Here is a 19514-nt window from a genome sequence, read left to right on the forward strand (position 1 = left end):
CCACAAAGCCTCGCTCCCTCCCTCCCAGCCCCGCTCTGCTCCTCGCGCGTGGAGGGGCCTCGCTCCCACCCCAGCGCGGCCCCGGCAGCGATCTGCGCCGGCCCCAGGGGAGGCCTCTGGCAGCGAAACAGCCGCAGCGTTTTGGGGCGGCAGAGAGCCCCCCCCGGCCCCCCCGGGCCCCCTTTGCTGCTGCCTCGTGGGCCGGCATGCGCGGCCCCCTCCCTGCCGCCGAGCGGCCGCCAGATCCCCCCAGCTGCTTTGTGTCGCGGTGTGCCAGGGCATTGTCTGCGAGGGAGCGACCCGGCGGAGGCAGCCCGAGGTCACGCAGCATCTCCCCGGCGTCCTCCCTGCAGGCCCGGGCGGCCGCCGGCCCGCAGACCCCGTCCCGGGGGAAAGCGGCCTCTGGCTTCTGCTCGGGGCCCCGGGCCGTCACCCCCCAGCGCTGGCGGTACCGGAGCCCGCTTCTCCTCTGCTCCAAAACATCGCGTGGGGCTGAGCCTTTGTCCTGGCTGTGAAGGAGGCGGTTGGGCAGAGGGAATCCCTGGGGGAGGGACGGCCCAACCTCGCTATTAGACATCAGAGAGTCTCCACCGGGAGCCGCTTTGAAGCTCAGCTCCCCAGGAGAGCCCAGCCCAGCGGCTCCCTGCGCACGGACTGACTTTGACCCCGGTGACGGGGCACCCGGGCGGGGAGAGGTGTCCGGGCTGTCCCCTCCGCACGCCCGCGGGACGGGGGTCCCGCTGCCCACCCTGCCCGCCCTGCCTGCCCTGCCCGCAGCGGCCCCGTGTGCAGCGTCGAGCGCTTGCGAGCAGCGGGGGCAGAGCCGGACCGGGACCCCCGGAGGGGCCGAGCCGCGACCCCGGGAGGGGCCGAGACCCCCCCGGGGCGCCGAGGCCGGGAGCAGGGGGGCGCCGAGCCGGGACCCCGGGAGCAGGACCCGGGCCGGGGCAGGGGCTGGGACCCCCGGGGCAGGGCCCGGGGCCCGGGACCCCCCGGAGCCGGTGCGGCCGCGTCACCTGCCGGGGCCCGCTGAGGCCGGGGCCGGGGCCGGGGCCAGGCCGGTCCCTGCCCCCGCCAGGCTCCACCCCGGGCGGTGCGGGATAAAACTTGGGGCACCTCCCCGGCAGCTCCGCGTCAGGGCTGCGCTCGGACCGGCTCCAGCGCTCGGGAGGGGGCACCGCGCCGCGCCGCACCGCGACCCCCGCCCCGGGGAGCCTCTGGGGTCTCTCGCTCCCTTCCTGCCGCCGGAGGCAGCGCCAGCCGCGCCGGGGAGCCGCGCTCCGGGCTCGGTGAGTGGGGCCGGGGCCGGGGCTGGCTGCGGGCGGGCCGGGCCGTCGGGGGGCGCCGGGCCGGGCCGGGGCGGGGGGGATCCGCGGACCGGCGCTGCGCTCGCTCGCTTTGCCTGGAGCGGGCGGGGTGGCCCCGCTTCCCCGGGGGGACGCACGGCAGAGCCGCCCCGCTGGCGGTGGCCGGGACCCTCCGGTCCCTCGGGGCTTTGCCCGCCCCCGGGGCCCGGGCAGCGGGGCCGGCTCCCCTCGCTCCGGCTGCCGGGGCCCCCGAGCGCGGCCTCCCGGGCCGGGGGGGGAGCGGCCCCTCGCCCCCAGCCCCGCCGCGCCGGGGGCGCTGCCCGCGCTGCTGCGCTCCGTGCCGGCGGCCCCGGGGCGCGCCGCGGCCGGGCTCCCCGCTGTCTCGGCGGGGGCTCCCCGGCCCCCCCGGGCCCCCCCGGGCGCAGGAGGCGCGGCGGGGCCGGCAGGGGGCGCCCGCGCTTTGCTGACTCATGGCCCCCCCGGTTCCCCCCGGGGCCGGGCCGGGCCCCGCCGCTGCCCGGTGGCCGTGCCCCCCCCGGGGCCGGGGCTGGGGGTCCCCGCTGCGGGATTTGGGGGGGTGGCAGGAGCGTGCGGGGGGGGGGGGGGGCGCAGCCCCGCGTCGGGGCAGCTCCCCCCATCCCCGTAGCTGTAACGGCGTCACCGGGAGGGTGACCGGGCGGGTGTGACCGGCCGCGGGTGACTGTGCGTGTGTGCGTGTCCCCCCGCCCTTTCCGCCTCGGTGTCCCCGCGTCACTCGGCTCCGGCGGCTCCGGCTGCCGCCCGGCCCCGCGGGCGGCCCCCTCCGGCCGCGGCCTCCCCCGCTGCGGGGGCCGCTCACCGCCCCCGCCGCAGCGCTCCGGGCCGCCGCCTCCCCGTGTCCCGCGTTCACCCCTGCGGGCCTCGCCGCCCGGCCCCGCCGCTCGGGGCCCGGCAGCCCCCCGCGAGGGGCCGCGCCTTGGGGGGCCGGGGGGGCCCCGCGCCCCCGCCGCGGCCCCGGGGCCCCTTTGTTGTGCGGCCCGGGATTATGAATGGCTCCGGGCGCGGCGCGAGGGCGCGCGGGGGGCGGGGCGGGGGCGGGGCCGCGCGGCCGCGTGGGCGGGAGGAATCCGGCCGGGCCGCCCTCCCACCGGGCCACGTGGGGAGCCTACGCCCGCTTCCTATTGGTCGGCACCGCGGATGTCTGGGCGCTGGGCGCGCTCCCATTGGCTGCGGCCGCCGGAGGAGCCGGAGTGAATGAGGGCGAGGCCCCGCCCGCGGGACGTTGCTACATTGTAACTTCCCCCCGCTCCCCCCCGCCCCCCCGCGGCGCTTCCACGGCAGCGGCGGCGGCGGCGGCTGCCGGTTCGGCGGGTCCGGCCCCAAGCAGAGGGGGGAGCGCAGCGTCCTCCGCGCCTCCCCGCCCCTCGCCGCGGCCTCCGGGCCCGCACCCCGCCCCCAGAAACCCCGCACAGAAAGGACGAGCGGCGGAGAGGAGAAAGAAAGGAGGCAGCAGGCAGGGCAGGCAGCAGGCAGGGCAGGCAGCAGGCAGGGCAGGCAGCAGGCAGCCAACGCCGCTTCCACCGCCCCCCTCCCGCAGGCAGCCCGCGCCGCCTCCCCTCGCCCCGCGGCCCCGCCAGCAGCCGGCGGAGCGGGAGGAGAACGGGAGGATTTTTTCCGTTTTTGCTCTTTTCTCCCTTTCGCCTGGGCCGCGGGGGCCCGGCCGGTTCAGCCCGGCCCGGGAACCGCTCCCGGACCGCGCCCGGAGGAGCCGAAGCGGAGCCGGGGTCCCGTGGGTACCGGCGGAGCGGGCCCCGCTCCCTCCTTTGTCCGCTCCCCCGCCGCGTTCCTCCGGTACCGACCGCCGCTCCCCCCGCAGCTCGGCGGATGGACCCGCAGCCCGGCGCCAGGAGCTGCAGCCGCGGGGCTCCCGCCTGCGAGGTGGTCCCGAACGAGCCCCCCATGAACCTCTACATCAACACCACCACCGGGACCCGCTATGAGCTCTCCGTGCCCGCCGAGGAGACGGTGGAGGGGCTGAAGCGGCGGCTGTCCCAGCGGCTGAAGGTGCCCAAGGAGCGGCTGGCTCTGCTGCACAAAGAGAGGTAGGGCTCGGGGGGGCCCGCCGGGGTCCCCGGCCCCCCCGGCGGCGGGGCTGGGCGCGGGGGCGGCCCCCGCGCACCGGGCTCGGCACCGCACAAAGGCCCCCGCCCCCCTTCCCCCTGCCCGGCCCCATTCCTCCGCGGGTCGGGGGGGAGCGGCCCGGGGGGCCGCGGGCGGGGGCGAGCCGGGGCGGAGGGAGGGAGGGAGGGAGGGAGGCTCCGGGCCGTGCCGGGAACCGGAGCGCGGCCGCCGCCCCCTCGCTCGGCCCTTGCCGGGGCTCCTTTGTGGGCGGCGGGCCGCGGCCGTGCCCCGCGGGGGCCCTGCCCTTTGTTCTGGGCTCAACTTCGGCGGCGGCGCGGCCCGGCGCCCCCGAGCCCCCGGCGCTGGGAGGGCCGGGGGCGGCGGGGGGGGCCCTTTGTCTGCCGGGGGCCCGGCCGAGGGGGCTGCGCGGCCCCCCCGAGGGGAGCGGAGCCCGAGGGGGGCCCGGCCGCCCCGCGCTGCGCTCAGCCCCGGCCTGCGGTAACTTAAGGAGCCGGGCCCGGGCCGGGGAAGGGGAGGGGGGGCCGCGAACCTCTGCCGGCACCGGGGGGGCGCGTCCCCCTGCCGCCCCCCCCCGCGGGCGGGTTTTCCGTGCCACGAAGCCCCCCGGCCCCCGGCGGCTACTCGCCCCGGCTCGGCCGACGGCTGCAGCCCCCCGGCCCTGCCCCGCACCCCGCTTGCACCCTGCGTGGAGCAGGGGCCCCCCGGCACCGTGTGCGGCCCCCGGGGGGCGGGGGGGGCAGCGGGGGGCTGGGCTCCCCTCCCGCCTGCTGGCCGTCGGAAAGCTTGGGGGGGGGGGGGGGGCTTGAGGGTGCTGGGTCCCCCGGGAGCAGCCAGGCTCGCGGCCGGCGTCCCCCCCGCCGGGGCTGCGCTGACCTCGCCTTTGGCATCTGTCTCCTCTCCCCCACAGTCGACTCAGTTCTGGAAAACTGCAGGACCTGGGGGTCGTGGAAGGAAGCAAGCTGACGCTGGTGCCCACCGTGGAGGCCGGCTTGATGGTAAACGGCCTCTCTCTGCCGCTCCCTCCCCACCTCCCACTCGTCCCCATCTATTATTAAAGCCCCGGGCGAGGATGTGCTGGCAGCCCTGCGGCTCCGCTGCCCCAGCCCTCGCTGAGGAGGCAGCGCTGGGCTGGGCATGGCAGCAGGTTTAATATTTCACTGCTTTCTCAGTGTAGAAATAGTGGAAGTGACATGTCATCCCTCCCCTCCTGCCGCACAGACGCCCCCTCTTTCTCTGCATTTGTAATGTTAATTCCCCCCCCCTCCTTTTTTTTCCAGTCCCAGGCGTCCAGGCCAGAACAGTCGGTGATGCAAGCTCTGGAAAGCTTAACTGAAACTCAGGTGAGAGGCTCGATGCCGGGGCACCCGTAGAGACAAAGGAGGCTCCGCGGGGCGGTGGGGGGGACGGGACTGCTGCGGCCCGGCTCCTCTTCCTCTCCCAAAAGGCTTTGGTGTTTCGTGCCTCACTTAGGTTTCACCTTCAGAAGGGGTTGGGAGTGCTGAGGGTGGTGCCCGGGGCGGGCACCGTCATCCTGTGCAGCACCGAGCGCAGGGAGGTCCCACGCTGCAGTGCTCGCAGCCCAAACAAGCCGGCAGCGGGGAGGGCAGAGGCGCTGGGAGGTGAAGTGACTCACTCAAGGTCACGCAGCAGGTCGGCGGCGGAGCCGGGCGGCCCAGGGCCCTGCCCGGGGGCGCGGGGCTGCAGCCCCCCCAGCCGCCCACCCTGCGCCGCAGAGGCAGGGCTGCCTGCCCGCCCCGCGCTGGGGACAGGGGCTGGTGGCGTGCACCGAGGGGGGCCGCTGGGCCGTGCCAGGGGCTCGTGGGGCCACTGGGCCACGCTGGGGGCTCGTGGGGCTGCAGAGCCCGGCTTCTCCCAGTGCCTAGAGGGCTCTTCCCCCTCTCCTTGGAGCCGTCCTTGGGGGGGAAAATTGGCCGTGCCCGGGTGTGCTGGTGCTCTCCCTGTGCCGGCTCGGTGGCCTTGGGCTGGGGCGCCGGGTGGCGAGGAGGGGGCGCGGGTGGGGGCGGGGGGCGGCGCTGGCGGGGGCCGTGTTTAGAATAACTGTGAAGTTTCTTGGCGGCTGGCGGGGCGGCCTCCAGCGCGGGAGGTGTCATGGGCGGGGGGGTCCTCCGCCCGCGGCGCGGGGAGGAAGCGTTCCCAGGGCTGGGTGAGCCGCCGCGGGTGCGCACGCAGCCGCCGGCTGCCTGCCGCGAAGGTGGAATTTACCCCCAGCCGCACAGGCCCTGGCTTCTTTGTTTTCAGTCTCTTTATTATTGCTGTTAAACTCTTTCCTTCCTTTCCGGCCAATGCTGCAGCTCTTTTTTTTTCTTTTTTTTTTTTTTTTTAAAAGGTTGGGGGGTTTTTTGTTTTTGTTGTTTTGTTTGTTTTTTGTTTGGTTTTTTTTTTCCCCCCCCTGCCTTGCTGACTTTGGAGAAGGGGGCCGAGCTCCCCACCGTGCTGCGGCTCACCCGGGGCCAGACAGGGGGCTTGGTGGGGGCACGGCTGTGCCCCCCATGGGGACGTGGCGAGGGCCAGGGCTGTCCTGCGCGTGGGGACCTTTGCTGACTCTCGGTGCCCTTGGCTGCCCGAGGTGACCTTGACTTTCGGCAGCTGGTTTAACCCTGTGTGGGCCAAGGGGGTGAGCTTGGACCAGGAGTCCTGTGCCAGAGGCTGGCTCTTGCCTCTGCCTTCCCCTGCCGGGGTCCCCCGGGCCCCATGGAGCCCAGTTTGCTCGCAGGGTGCTGCCCACCCCAGCTGGGGTGCAGAGCTGGGGGAGGGGGCTGCGTCTGGCAGCCCGACTCCGGGGTCCCGGTGTGCATCCCAGCCTCGGGGCTGCAGCCGTTTCTGGTGGGGCTGTGCAGCTCCCCGCCGGGGTGGGCGGCGAGGTGGGATGCACTGGGGAGCAGCGGGGCCAGGGAACCCCCGGAGCTGCCCAGAGCAGGGGGGCTTGGGGTACCCCCTGCATCTTTGGGGGCTCCCATCGGGCAGGCGGCCCTGGTCCCTCCTGGCCAGGCACGGCAGAGGAGAGGTGCGTGGGCTACGGTCTGGTGGCCCAGCCAGGGCCGGTGGCTGCACCGTGCCGCCTGGTTTTCCCCTCGAGGCTCTGCCAGGCAGGCCGGGGGCCTGGCAGCCGGGGCGTGCCGCGGCGGGCGGGTGGCGCTGGCTGCGGGAAGCGGCTCCGCGCCTCCCTGCCCACTGCAGGTTCCTCCCGGGTCGGTGATTCAGGAAGCCGGGGCTGTGCAGGAGGAACCGCCAGCACCTGGGGGGCGGAGGGGGGGCAGGAAACCACTCCTCTCATTCATGCTTTGCTCGGCTCTGCCTGCGTCACGCATCCTCCGGCAGCGCAGGGAGAGCTGCGCCGGCTTCCTCTGGGGGCGGCGGGGGGCCGGGGCGCTGCCACCCCCTCCCCGCCCAGCTGCCTTGGGGAAGCGGCTGCGGGGCAGGAGGCGATGCTGCGCCCCGGCCCAGCGGCACGGGGTCTTCCTGGAAGGGCTTCGCCGCGCTTCCTTCCGCCGGGCACGCTCGGCGGCTGCCCCCGCTTTCCAGGGAGCCGTGCCCACGGCCCCGGCACGGCAGCGCCTTAGCAGGCAGCTGGTGTTTGGTCCTGCAGCCTCAGCTCTTCCTTCCCCCAGTCCCTCTGCCCGATTGCGGAGCAGGGGAGGGGACAGGGACGCGTCCTGCCCCGCCAGCCCGGCTCTGCCAGGGCCAGGGGCTGCGGCCAGAGGAATGCGGCCGAGGGGCTCTGGCCCTCTGCCCTCCCTGGCATGGAAAAACCCCCGAGCAGCGGTGCGAGCGTCTGGGCGGTGGGACCCAGCTGTCGGCCGCAGCTGCGCCCGGCTGGAGCGCGCGTTGAGAGCCCGCAGGGGCTGGGGGGGCGTTTCCTGCTCCCCCCTCGTCCCGGGTCCGCGCTGGCCTTTCCCCTCCGGATCTGCCGGGAACCCGGGCGGGCAGCCTGCCTGGCTGGGGGGGTGCTGCCCTCCTGCGCGGGGCAGGGGCTGGCCGGGGGCAGCTCCCGCTCTCCGCCAGCCCGGGGCGGGGGGGCCCGCGGGTGTCTGGGGCTGGGGGCCGGGGTGACGCGGGGCCAGGCGTTGGAGCGAGACGGGAATGCGGCGTTCTCTGAGTCATCGGCGTTTCTGAGAAGCAGCCGGGAGACACTTGCCCCATCCCTGCGGGCCCCGAGCCCAGCACGGTGCAGCCGGATCCCCTCCTAGGGCTTGGCAGGGTCCTGGGGGACCCCTGGGCACGGGGGCTTTGGGGGGCCCAGTGGCCCCAGACCTCTCGGCGGGGCTGTCCCGGCCCCCATGGCAGTGCTGGCTGGGAGGGACGGGGTCCTCCCCGGCCGGCTGTGGGCGGCCAAGCAGGCAGCTGGGTGGGACGTGTTTGCATTGGAGCGGCCTGGTTTCGCCGGGGGGGTTGGCAGCGGCGTGGGGGCGGGCGCTGGGAGCCCCGGAGCTGCGCTCCCGCTGGGCCGGCCGCCCTGCCTGGGCTGCCGCGGGGACCGAGCTGGCTCAGCGCCGCGGCCGAGCCCCCGGCTGCCTGGGGCGTGCAGTGGGCCGGGGGGAGGCCATGGGACCCCCACGCCTGGGGAGGAGGGGGTTATTTTTATTGCTGCTGGGAGCGTCCAGCAGCACAGGCTCGGCGTGGGTTTGGGGTGCTCTGGTTTCTCCCGACGCTTGCGAGGGGTCAGGCAGGACGCAGGCAGGGCGCAGGCAGGTGTGAGTCAGATGGAGCGGGGAGGTGGCCTCGGGTGCCGGCTGACGTCAGGGGGCCCCGGGGAGGTGTGCGGGGCTCCCCCGGGCAGACCTCGGCACAGAGCGAGGGCAGCCGGGACGCCGGGGTTGGTGGAGGGTGGCAGGAGCTGGTGTGGGTGCTCCTGCCCCGGCTGCCCCCCCCCCGTGCACGGGATGGGGCCGGGAGGGCTGCGAGCGGACCCTGCTCCCCACTCGGGATCTCGGGGGGGAGGGAAGGATGGGAGCTGCCCTGCCCGTCCTGGGCGCGGGGCTGGGCTCTGCTGGGTGGCAGGAGGGGGCCGGTCCCCTTCCCCAAACACAATCTCCGCGCCCCAGCTGGGAGAGCGGCGTGTGGACCCCGGTTTGGGCGTCTGTGGGGTCCCCGTGTTTGTGCCCCATGGGAAATGTCCCACCTACGCTGGCTCCGAGAGCAGCAGCAGGGCCAGGGTGGTCCAGCAGCCGTGCGGGGGCTGTGCCAGCCGCTGCCTGCTGCTGCCTGCCCTGGCACTGCCGCCCGCAGAGGGCTCTGTGCAGGAGTCGTGACGGCTGTGCTGGTAATGCCGGGGAGGTTGTTGTGGCTGGAGCTGGGGTGGTCGTGACCGAGCGGTGGGGATGGGGCGCTGTGTTTGCGGGGCCGGTGCAGCGCCGCGGGGGCACGGAGCTGCCAGTCGGGCACGCATCCATCCCCAGCTGCTGCGGGCAGGGAAACCGAGGCAGAGTCTGAGCCGTGGGGCAGGACGGGGGCTGGGGTGACGCTTTCCTGCGGCCAGGTGCTGTGTGCATTCACACGCGTGTGCGCACGCCCGCCGTCCTCTCCCGCCCCCTCGCCCCGTAACCTCCGTGTCCAGAGCTGCAGTGTCTCCTTCACGCCCACCTCTTCCTCTGCAGCCTCCGCCTGACATGCTCGGGGCTTTGCTGCTGGTATTTTTAAAGCTGCTTTTCCCACGGCTTCTCAGAACCGGCCTCCGCTGGAACGGGGCGCGGGGGAGCTGGGGGGGCCGTGCTCTGCAGAGGTGCCGGCCCTCGGCTGGGGAGAGGGGGTGGGGGCCAGGGGGGCGATGGGGGCGCGCAGCTCTGCGGGTGCATTTGGGACCCCTCGCCTTGTCCTGCCGCGGGCGACGGCTGCGCCCCGAAGGTGCTGGTGGGGGTGTGGGTGGGTGACGTCTGCCGGGAGCCGCGCACGGCGCTGCACGTGACGGGCTGGGAAAGCCAGTCCTTGCTGTGCCCTAGAATAGCTCGGCTGGGGGGGGCGGCGGTGGCGTCATCCCCATTAGCTGTGACCCAGTGTCCTGCCCACAGCCCTGCCTGTGCGTGAGCCTGCGCCCTTCAGCCGGCCGGGCTGGCGGGGGCGAGCGGCGCACCCCCCTGGCAGCACACGTGAAGGCACGGGGGGGCTCGCCGCTGCCCCGGCCCCCCCAGCAATGCGGGGATGTCAGTGGTACCGGGGGGGCTGCCCCCTTCCCTAGCAGAGATGTCGAGCGATGCATGCGTCCGGGGGGCTGAGCGGAGGGAGGGGTGTGCTGGGGGGAGCAGGTGTTGGGGATCGGGGCCCCCTCCGCAGCCGCGACCTGGGCAGGGTCAGGCCCTCGCTCTTGTCTCAGCGCTGCAGCTGCTGCATCGCCTGCCTGCGACCGAGGCCTCCGGGGCGGGCAGGGGCGAATCCTGCCTGTGCAGCCGCTCCGCCAGGCCTGCCCCCCCTTGGGCTGCGTTTGGGGAGGGAAGGGGGAGGTGGGCTGCCCTTTCCTGCCTGATAGCCCCGAGTCCTGGCAGCGGGCACGGCAGGGACCAGGCATGTCCTCACCTGCCCCCTCCCCATCCTCCTGGCAAGGAGCTTGCTGCCTGTGCCCCCCGCACCCTCTCTGGGCTGGCCGGAGGAGCGGCGCTGGCCCCGGGGGCGGGTGTGCAGCTGCACGGCGGCCCCGGCTGCGGCCCCTGCCCGGCCCTGCCCGCCAGGCGCTGGCGGGAGCGCCCCGGCTGCAGCGGGTTTGCGGCTGGGGAGGGCAGGCGGGCACGGCACGGCACGGCCGTTTTGTGCTGGGAGATGAAGGGCGGGGAGGGCAGGAGGGAGAAAAATAACCCCCCGGCGCCGTCAGCTGACGGAGCTGGCACCGGGCTGGGGTCGTGTGGGGACAACGGCCGGGCTCGCCTGCCTGCCAGGCTGGCGCGGAAAGGGCTGCGGGCAGGGGGTCACCGCTGCCCTGGTGACCCGTCCCTATGGCTGCGTGGCCCCGATGAGACCTGTGGGGGCAACAGCCGTCCCCCTGCTCAGCATGGGGGGGCTCTGTGCGGTGGGCTCGCCGTGTGCCAGGGCTGACGGGGCTCCTTCTCTCCCCAGGTCAACGACTTCTTGTCGGGACGGTCCCCGCTGACCCTGGCCCTGCGGGTGGGCGACCATATGATGTTCGTGCAGCTCCAGCTGGCGGCTCAGCAGAGCAGCGGGCAGCTCCAGCACCGGCACGTCATCGCCAGCCGGGGCGAGGCGGGGGCCGCCGCCAGCCCCCACTGCCGGACGCTGCACGGCAGCACCGGCTCTGGCTTCGCCCGCATCCCTGTGGTGCCTGCATGCCAGCAAAGCCCGGCTCCCAGCCCCGCGCCCGCCGCGCCGGCCCCCCCCATGTACTGTAACGCCCCCCACCCCGCTCCCGTCACCGCCGGGATGTTCCGGTCACACGGGGCCAGCACGCAGACGGTGAACAGCAGCGTGGTCTCCTCCTGCTCAGAGGTGAGTCGGGCCCGTGGGCTTCCCGGTGCCTTTGGGGCAGGGGAGCAAAGCCGTGGGCTTCCCAGCCCTGCTGTGGCCATGCCCTTCCCTGCCTCAGTTTCCCCACGCGTGGAACAAGGGTGTTCCCCTGCCTGGTTTGCAAAATGCCTCCAGGTCCTGGGGAGGGGCTCGGGGACAGGGTGGAATCCGGGCTCTTACTGTGCTCGTCTTCAGACCCTGCCCGTCCCCACGGCCGGGCAGGAGCTCCCTGCCAGCGCTCGATGCTGCTGCTTCCCTTTCCCCGTTGCACAGCACAGCTGGCCCGGGGGGGGTGACTGTCAGGACCTCCAGGGCTGGGGACACCAGTGCACAGAGGGGTGGTACAGCCACAGTTCTTTGTGTCCTGGTAAAACGGGGCTGGTGGTGCCTGCTGGACCCTGCTCCCTGCCCGGGGCTGCTGTGGGGGTCTCCTGACCGGGAGCAGGGCTAGAGCAGGGCTAGAGCAGGGCTGCGTGCCCCCCGGCGCGCCTGGGTCCCCTGCCCGGAGGCTGATCCCGCGTCTCTCCCGCCCGCCCAGGTGGACTGCGGCACCCGCAGCAGCAGCTCCCCGGGCAGCAGTCCTGCCCCCACGGCCCGATCCCGCAAACCCGGTGCGGTCATCGAGAGCTTCGTCAACCACGCGCCTGGGGTCTTCTCAGGGACCTTCTCCGGTACGTGATGCTGAGCCTCCCTGGGGGCCACGGCGGAGGGTCTGGGGGGGGGCTGTGGGTCTGGGGGGGCTGCTTGTCTCACACCCACCTCTTCTCCCTGCAGGCACTTTGCACCCCAACTGCCAGGACAGCAGCGGGCGGCCGCGGCGGGACATCGGCACCATCCTGCAGATCCTGAACGACCTCCTCAGCGCCACGCGACACTACCAGGGAATGCCCCAGTCCCTGACGCAGCTCCGCTGCCAGACGCAGTTCTCCTCCTCCTCCTCGCCCCCCGCCTCCCCGGACCTCGCCACCAAAACTACCTCAGAGCCGCTGCCGGCGGCCGCGGCCTCCCCGCCCCTGCACCCCGTCGTCCAGTGCCAAAGCCAGATCCGGATGTGCAAGCCCAGCGGTAAGCCCGGCTGCCTCCGCGCCTCGCGTGGGAGGGGGCCGCTGCCGGCCCCCGGGGTCTGCTGAGTGCCAAGGGTGCCTCGAGCGGCCGTGCTGCCTGCACGCTGCCCGCACGTTGTGGCGGTGCCCGGTGCCAGGGTCCCACTGGGGTTTGGCGTCCGTGGTCTGTCCCGTCCCGCTTGGGTCTGTAGGTGTTTGCAGCCAGGATGGGCAGAGGGGCTGGGGAGCCCCGGCAGCCCCGCACCCTCCGCAGGGTGACCCCCTTCTTGTGTGGGGTCACTCCCCACCACGGCCCCTGCTCCCGCAGAGCCCCGTGCTGCTGGTTTTTAGGCAAATTTTCCCCTGTAACGACTGGCCAGGCACCCCGAGGCTCTGCCCTGCTCCTGCCTGCGGCAGAGGGAGCAGGCAGGGGGCTGGCAGGCAGGATGGGGCAGGAGCCAGTGGCTGGGAGGGGGCTGGAATGATTGACAGGTGTCAGTCAGGGTGGGGGCCCTGGGGCTCTGCAGGGGGGGAGAGGTTCGTTCTTGCCTGACCCTGACCCTGCAGAGGTGGGGGCCTGAGGGGATCCCCCCACCCCTGCCCTGGCCCTCCGCCGCCTGCAAAACCCTGTGGAGACAAAGGATGCCATGGGGGGGGCACCGGGGGGGCTGGCAGAGCTCGGCCGGGCGCAGGCGGCTGCGGTGTCCCCGTCTCTGTCCCTGCTCCCCCGGGAGCTCCGGCCCTGGCCCTGCTGCGTGGGCGGAGGTTTTTGGGGGGGGACCCCAGGCTCCTCGCCCACCTCCCCGCTTGCAAACCTACCGCTTTGGGGGTGAAGGTGGGTTTGGCCGGGGGGGCGCAGACCCAGCGGGGCGCAGAGGGCGGCTCCCGCGCCCCCCGGGCGGTTGCGGGGCGCACACCTGCGCGCCCCCAGGCCGGAAGGCGCCCGGAGGCGCCCGCCCCGGCCCCCCCGCGATTTGCTTAAGAGAAAAGAAGTGAAACCGCCGGTGCCGGCCGGGGGGGCTCGCCCTCCCCGCGGGGTTTTCTCTTCCTTCTCTCCTGGCCGAGGGGTTCCGGGCCCCCGCCGGGGCTGGCGGCGTGCCGGCTCCCAGCCCTCGGCGACATGGCCGGGGCCCCGGTGTGCCAACGCGGCCGACCCGACCCTGGGGCTTCTGGGGCCACCTGCGCCTTGCGGCGGGGTGTGTTGGTGGGGGGAAACCTGCCTGCCCCCCCGGCCGGGCTCACCCCGCCGGGCCTGGGCCCCCCCATCCCCTTTGCATGTTTTTGCGCCGCTGTGAAATTCCCAGCAAGGGAGAGACGCCCCAAACCTCCGCCAGCCCCGCGCTGCGGCTCGGGGACGGGGCAGCCAGCAGCCAGCCCCGGTGGCACTTGTGGCAGGGCCACCCGGGTGGCTCTGCTCCGTGCCAGGACCCCTTCTCCCCTGTCTGCCCCTCGCTGGGCTTCGCAGGGGGCTTGTCCCCCCCTTTCTGGCGTGCATTGCCACCCGTGGTCTGGAGGGCGACGCTGGAGCAGCGTTTGGGGGGGTCCTAGGGCTGTGTCAGGGGCCACAGCCGAGCGTGGTGCATGGGGCTGCCCCACCGCTTTGGGGGGGCCACGGTGGGCTCTGTCCCCACCCCCTGGCACCAGCTCAGGCCCCTGCTGCGCCAGCCGGGGAGCAGTGGGGACGGTCGGGCCGCGCTCTGCCCTGAGGTCCGAGACACGTTGTGGACGTGGGGCCGGACCGGGGCTTTACCCACGGGGTTCACGTGGGGCTGTCGGACCAGCGGCACGCGGCGCTGATGGTGCAGCCACATCCCTGTCCTGGGGTGACTGCATGGGGGAAACTGAGGCAGGAGGGAAGCAGAGCAGCTCCATCCCCTTTGTATGGCTTTACTGTGTTCCCGCATGTCCCAAGACCCCCTCCCAGCCGCTGTGTGTGGGGGTTCGGTGCTCCCAGCCCCCTGCCCGCTCCCGCTGCAGCGGCTCTCCCGGCCAAGTTTGTTCTGGAGCGGGATCCCTTTTTTCCTCTTTCCCCAGCGCTGGAGCTTCAATTGTTCATCCTCCCGCGCGCCGCAGCGAGGCCGGGCCCATGCTGGCTGCCATGCCGCGGCAGAGGGGGCGGCCGGGCTGGCACCGCTGCTCCCTCGCCGGGGAAATGCCCCCCTTTGGCAAAGCACCGCAGAAAGGGGCTTCTCCCCCATGGGGACCAGCCCGGTGCTGGCCGTCCCGCGGGCTGGCGGGGACCCCGCTATGGGGGTGTCTGTGCATCCCTGCTGGCGGCTGTGCCGTGGGATGCCGGGGGTGGTGGGGCTGCGTCCCCCCCGTGCGGGGAAGGTCAGCCCCCCGTGACCCCCCGCCACCTTGGCCGTTGCAGGGGACCGCTTGCGGCAGACGGAGAACCGGGCGACGCGCTGCAAGGTGGAGCGGCTGCAGCTGCTGATGCAGCAGAAGCGGCTGCGCCGGAAGGCTCGCCGGGATGCCCGGGCCCCCTACCACTGGCTGCCGAACCGCAAGTCCAGCCGGACCAACAGCAACAGCAGCGTCTCCAGCGAGGGCAGCCTGGACCTGGACTTCGAGGACTCGGTGTGGAAGCCGGAGGTCAAGGCGGACATGAAATCGGAGTTTGTCGTAGCATAGAGCCGTGCCTGGGGGGGCCCCGGGGCCGCGGACTCTGCCGGGGGGGCCCCGCTCCCGCCGCCCCGGCTGGCGGTGGTGTCATTTCTGTTGTCATGGGCCAGATCTCCTCTAGATTTGCCATCTCCTACGACCGGACGCCTCGGGGCCGACCCACCCCGCACCGGGGGAAGCGTTTCATGGGGGGCGGCCGGGGCAGCCTCGCCCCCCCGGCTTGGCTGGTTTTGGGGAGATGGGGGGGAGCAGGCAGGAGCCGCTGGCCCCCTCCCCCATCCTCCCCGGCCGGGAGCAGGGGGTCCCGGCACCCGGCGGGGTCCCTGGGGGCTATCGAAGCTGCTGCTTTGCTGTGAAGAGGGGTGCAGGGGGGGGCTCCGGCCCCCCAGCGTCCCCCCGGCGCAGGCAGGAGGAGATGAAGTCTCTTTCGGAGGTGCTGGGGCCCCCCCAGGTTTGGGGGCCGTTTGTTTTCCTTCCCTTCTATATGTAGCATTGCTCAGCTGCGGGGCTGGGACCCCCCCGGCGGCTGGGGGGACACGCGTGTGCCTGGGCGCCGCCGGCCCCGCTGCTGCAGCCGGGGGGGGCTTTATTTTGGGGTGGGTTTTCATTTTGTTTTCGGAGGGAAAAGAAATGGCACCTTCCCTCCGCAGCTGAGACCAACTTCCGAGTCGCTGGACTCCTTCCCACCCGCCTCTTGGTTGGTTGGATTTTCTTTTTTAACTTAAAAAAGGAGAAGAAAAAAAAAAAATGATGAAAAAAATAATGAATAAATAAACCCAGTACTCGGTCATGGCTGTCTGCAAGCCGTGGGGCTAATATTTATAGACATTAATTACCCGACTGAGCCAATACTGACATAGTCTTGCATAGGCCGTAGAAATCCTTTTTCTTGTCCGACTTTGATTTTTTTTCGTCAGGAGATCTGTGCAAATAGAAACCCCATGTGATGTGTTTTTTGTCTGTAAAAGTCTTTTTTGTGTGTTTCAGGGAGGGAGGGCGGGGGGGAGAGCGAGGCTTTCGGTCTTTAATATTTTATTTTTTATTTTTGAAATAAATTTGGGCAGTCTGGATGTGACCGTGCCTGCCGTTGCCGTCATGTCGGGGCGGGGGGGACGGGGCGGCGCGGGGCAGCCCTGTGCCGTCCTCCTGCCTGCGGCACCTTAGCGTTGTGAACCTCTGCTCAGGCACAGCCCTGCGCACCTCCAGCGCTGCACATACGTGTTTGCACACCCTGCGCACACGCCTGGCCATACGTACCCTACCTGTGCACGCGTGTGGCCACGCACACGCTCAGCTCTGCGCATCCCTGTGTGCGCGCAGCTGTGTGCATCCCCACGCCCAGCCACGCACGCAGGGCCCTGCCTGCGCGTTCAGCACTGTACACCCGTGCCCGCAGCCACGCACACGCGTGCGCCCAGCTCTGCACACACACTCCTGTACAATCGTGCACGCCGCGCCCCAGGAGGAAGGGAAACCCGAAAGTGGAGGGGGAGGTGATGGAGCTGCCCCTTCTTCCCGGGAACGGGGTCAGGGTCCCCTCGCCCTGGCCACCCACCTCGGCGCCCGGCTGCAGGGACGGGACGGGGCCGGCGTTCCCACCCCTCACTGGACCCCAACCTGCGGGGCCGCGTGGCGCTTGCCCGACTGGGTGAATCGGGCCCCGTCCCACCGGCCGCGCCGATGTGCTCCGCCACTGCCCCGAGGAGCCCGGCCGGTTCCACCAGCTGGGCCAGCCATGGGTGCTGGCACCCTCCCTCTGCGCCGGCCTCACCGGCCCTCCTGCGTCACGGCGGGGTGGCCACAGGCCGGGGCGGAGGGGTTGGTGGCCGCAAACCCACTGCGGCCCCGATGCAGCGGTTCGATTCCCGAGGCCCGGCACGACTGTGCCTCTGTTTCCCCACCTGCAGCTGCAGGTTTGTTTCCCCGTGGCTTTCCCCCGCCCCGGGGAAGGTGACGGGGTGGGGATGGCCCTGGGGACGTGCGTCAGCGCCATCCCATCCGCGGGCGCCTGCTTCCCCCAGCCCCTTTCGCTCCTGGGGTTCCCGGGAGGAAACCGTGGGGGCCGGTGGGGCTCAGGGTGCCGGTGGCCGCGTGGTGCCACGACGGGGGACGCTGTGGGCCGCAGCAGCCCCCGCACTGCGCTCCTGTGCCCGGCGCGGGGACGCGGTGACGTGGTGGGCATCGGCACTCCCAGGTCCCCAGCGCTCCTGGGGTGGGGGAAGCCGGGCCCCAGGGGAACAGGGGGGCTGAGCTGCGGGGCTGTGGTCTGGGGGGAGAGCGGGAGTATCCCCCCACCCACGGCCCTCCGGGGCTGCCTGTGTCCCCAGCCCCGTCCCCAGCCCCCTGTGCGTGTCCCCTCCGCCACCTCCCCATCCAGCCCTGTCCCCGCACCCCAGGGACCTGGAGGAGGAAGCTGGGGAGGGGGGATGAAACGGAGCCGCACGGGTGCCCCAGCACCCCGCGGACAGGACAGGATTGCCCAGCTGGGACCGGTGGCTCTTCCCATGCAGGGACACCGGGGGGGCCCAGCCACGGGGCTGGGGGGGCCGTACCGGACCCTGAGCCCCCGCGGGCAGCCGAGCGCCGGAGGAAGCTGGGGCCGGGAGAGGAAGTGGCTCAGGTTCCTGCGGTGACATGTGCCGCACCGGGCGTCCCGCTGCCAGCGCCCCGCTTTGACGTCATTTCGGGTAGAGCGAGCCCCGGGCCGCCCCCCCGACACCCCCGGCCCGCGTCGCTCACGCCAAATTTGGCAACGGGAAGAGGAGCCGCTCGCCGCGCCGGAGCAAACGGCAGAGGCCTTTTAAGGCAATCGCTGCCCGACCGGGCACACGCGGGGGACACACGCACGTGGGCACGCTCACGCCCGCCTGTTTGCACGCGGGCACGCTCCTGCCCGGCTGCTCACGGGCACACGCGTGTGTGCAGAGGGACACAGACAGGCAGCTGTGCACGGGGACGCACGCAAGCAGCCGCACTGCGGGTGGTCCCCGGGGACCCCGACCCCCCGGCCCAGCCCCGGGGTCCCGACGTCGGCTGCTGTCCCGCGGCCCCGGCGCAGGGTTTGGGACCCGAGCGAACGGGGGAGCAGTGGGGCCGGGGGTGCGAGCTGTGCATGGGGCAGGCCTGGCCCCAAAGCGTGGCACGGCATGGCATCGCACGGCACAGCGTGGCACGGCACAGCGTGGCACGGCACGACACGGCACAGGCTGGCTCGGCACAGCGTGCCGTGGCGTGGGCACCCGCAGGAGGTGTCTGCGGCGCAGCAGGAGGCAAGCTGGGACACGGGGCGCCGCATCGCGCCGCGCCACCGGGGTGACATCACCGCGCCCGGGGCCGGCAGATGCTGGTGATAAAGTGGGGGGGTCGCGGGCGGCAGGGCGAGACCGGGCAGAGCCGCGCTCGCTGCCCAGCCCAGGCGTACGGGCGCTTCGCACCTCCCCGCACCCCATCCTGCCTCCTCCTCCTCCTCGCTGCCCCCAGCCCTGCCCCGGCGCTGCTGCGGGGCCAGGCCCACGCCGGCGAGGCTGCGCTCAGCCCAGTCCTCCCAGTATGGAGCAATCCGGCAGCGCCAGCGTCGCGCCTTTGGTGTGGTGCCCGCTGGGGGGGCAGCATGGGTGTCACCCTGCGGGCGGGCGTCCCTGCCCGCGGGCGTGCGCTTGCACGGGGCGGGGGCTGCGCACGGGTGGGCGTTCGCAGAGGGGCGCGCACGGGGCTGCGTGCACTGGGGGTGCTGGGGGGTGCACGGGGAGCTGTGGTTGTGCACACACAGACGTGCACGCTCCCAGCACGCCCCCAGCACGCCCCCGCCGTGTTTCAGCCCCCGGGGAGCGACCGTGCCCCGGCCTCGGACGTGCGCGGCTGCAGCTCCCGGCAGAGGAGCGGGTGCCCCCCCAGTGCCCCGGGGTCGGCCCCAGGGTGCACCCACGGCCCGGTGAGCATGGAAACACCCAGCAAACGCCCAGCAAACAGCCCGGCGGGGCCTCGGCCGTGGGCCTGGGGCAAATATTTGCCTTCAGTGGTGCAGCCCTGCTGTGGCAGGGTGACCTGAGCTGCGGTGGCTGTGGGTGCCAGCAGGAGAGGGCTGGGGACGCCCAGGGCCCCCCACCCATGCGTGGCCAGTGGGCGCGGGCGGGTTGGAGCGGGTGCCCCCCCCAGCCCAGCCCCCGCAGCAGAGGGTGCGCCAGGAAACACCCAGGGCGGGCAAGCGGCTGGCGGCTCCCGTGGCCCTGCCGGCACACCCGAGGGCCCCGGCGCACACCCACAGCGCTGGCCACAGCCGCGGCCCCACGCTGCACGGGGTGCGCGTCCGGCCCAGGCACACGTGGGGGCTGCACATCAGCTCCTTGGACACATGAACCCTTGCACATCCAGCCCCTTGCACACCCAGCCCCTTGCACACCCAGCCCCTTGCACACCCGCCCGCTGCACCCTCCACACCCCCTACCCCTGCAAGCACAGCCTGGCCTCGCCACGGCTTGTGTATGCATGCATGCAATCCCCTGCCTGCAAACGCGCGTGCACACACCCATGTGCATGTCGGTGCCCCGCTGCCGAGCACGGCAGCACGTGCCCGGCTGCTCCGTGCCCAGCCCTGCACCCCCGAGGCACTGGGACCCCCGCGGTCGCCTCCTGCTCGCCAGGCTGCTCCCAGGCTGCCGTGGGGTTGATCCAGCTCAGGATGGAGCCCCAGCCCTGCAGCCCCCCGGTGCTGCCCGCTGTACGCTGGGGCACCCAGTGGCTGCGCCCAGTGGTGGCTGCTGGCAAGAGACTGGCACGGCCCTGCGGGACGCCGGGTGGGCAGCGAGCTGCCGGCGTGCCCCTGGCAGGAGTCGGGACCACGGCGTCCGCCGGCAGCGGGTCCCATCGCGGGGTGAGCCCCGGCCCCCATGCAGGGGCTGCAGGCGGCCTCCCCTCGCCCGGCTCTGGGGGCACCGCCGGGGCTGGGGCACCC

The 19514-nt window shown here is 73.0% G+C and overlaps 1 protein-coding gene across 2 annotated transcripts; it reads left to right on the forward strand.

Annotated features, from left to right (window-relative positions):
• The first annotated feature begins 1146 nt into the window (after window positions 1-1146).
• Window positions 1147-15530, forward strand: MIDN (midnolin). 2 transcript variants are annotated; one of them, XM_082331251.1, is made up of 8 exons: window positions 1147-1289; window positions 3163-3388; window positions 4336-4423; window positions 4706-4768; window positions 10491-10877; window positions 11434-11566; window positions 11670-11960; window positions 14310-15530. In XM_082331251.1, the coding sequence occupies exons 2-8, from the start codon at window positions 3171-3173 to the stop codon at window positions 14570-14572; spliced, it is 1443 nt and encodes a 480-aa protein (XP_082187377.1). In that variant the 5' UTR covers window positions 1147-1289; window positions 3163-3170; the 3' UTR covers window positions 14573-15530. The 2 variants fall into 2 exon arrangements, with proteins under 2 accessions (XP_082187377.1, XP_082187378.1); XM_082331252.1 differs by lacking the exon at window positions 1147-1289 and having other exon boundaries at window positions 2816-3388.
• The last annotated feature ends 3984 nt before the right edge of the window (window positions 15531-19514 follow it).

Source organism: Platalea leucorodia (genome assembly GCF_965183815.1).
Source record: "Platalea leucorodia genome assembly, chromosome: 21".
In the NCBI taxonomy this organism is placed as follows: Eukaryota; Metazoa; Chordata; class Aves; order Pelecaniformes; family Threskiornithidae; genus Platalea; species Platalea leucorodia.

Excerpts from the sequence above, each read along its gene's own strand:
- MIDN (XM_082331251.1), top strand. The coding sequence starts at position 3,171 with ATGGACCCGCAGCCCGGCGCCAGGAGCTGCAGCCGCGGGGCTCCCGCC. Across the intron at positions 4,424-4,705 it reads CCGTGGAGGCCGGCTTGATG|TCCCAGGCGTCCAGGCCAGA; the intron begins GTAAACGGCCTC and ends TTTTTTTTCCAG. Across the intron at positions 4,769-10,490 it reads AAAGCTTAACTGAAACTCAG|GTCAACGACTTCTTGTCGGG; the intron begins GTGAGAGGCTCG and ends TTCTCTCCCCAG.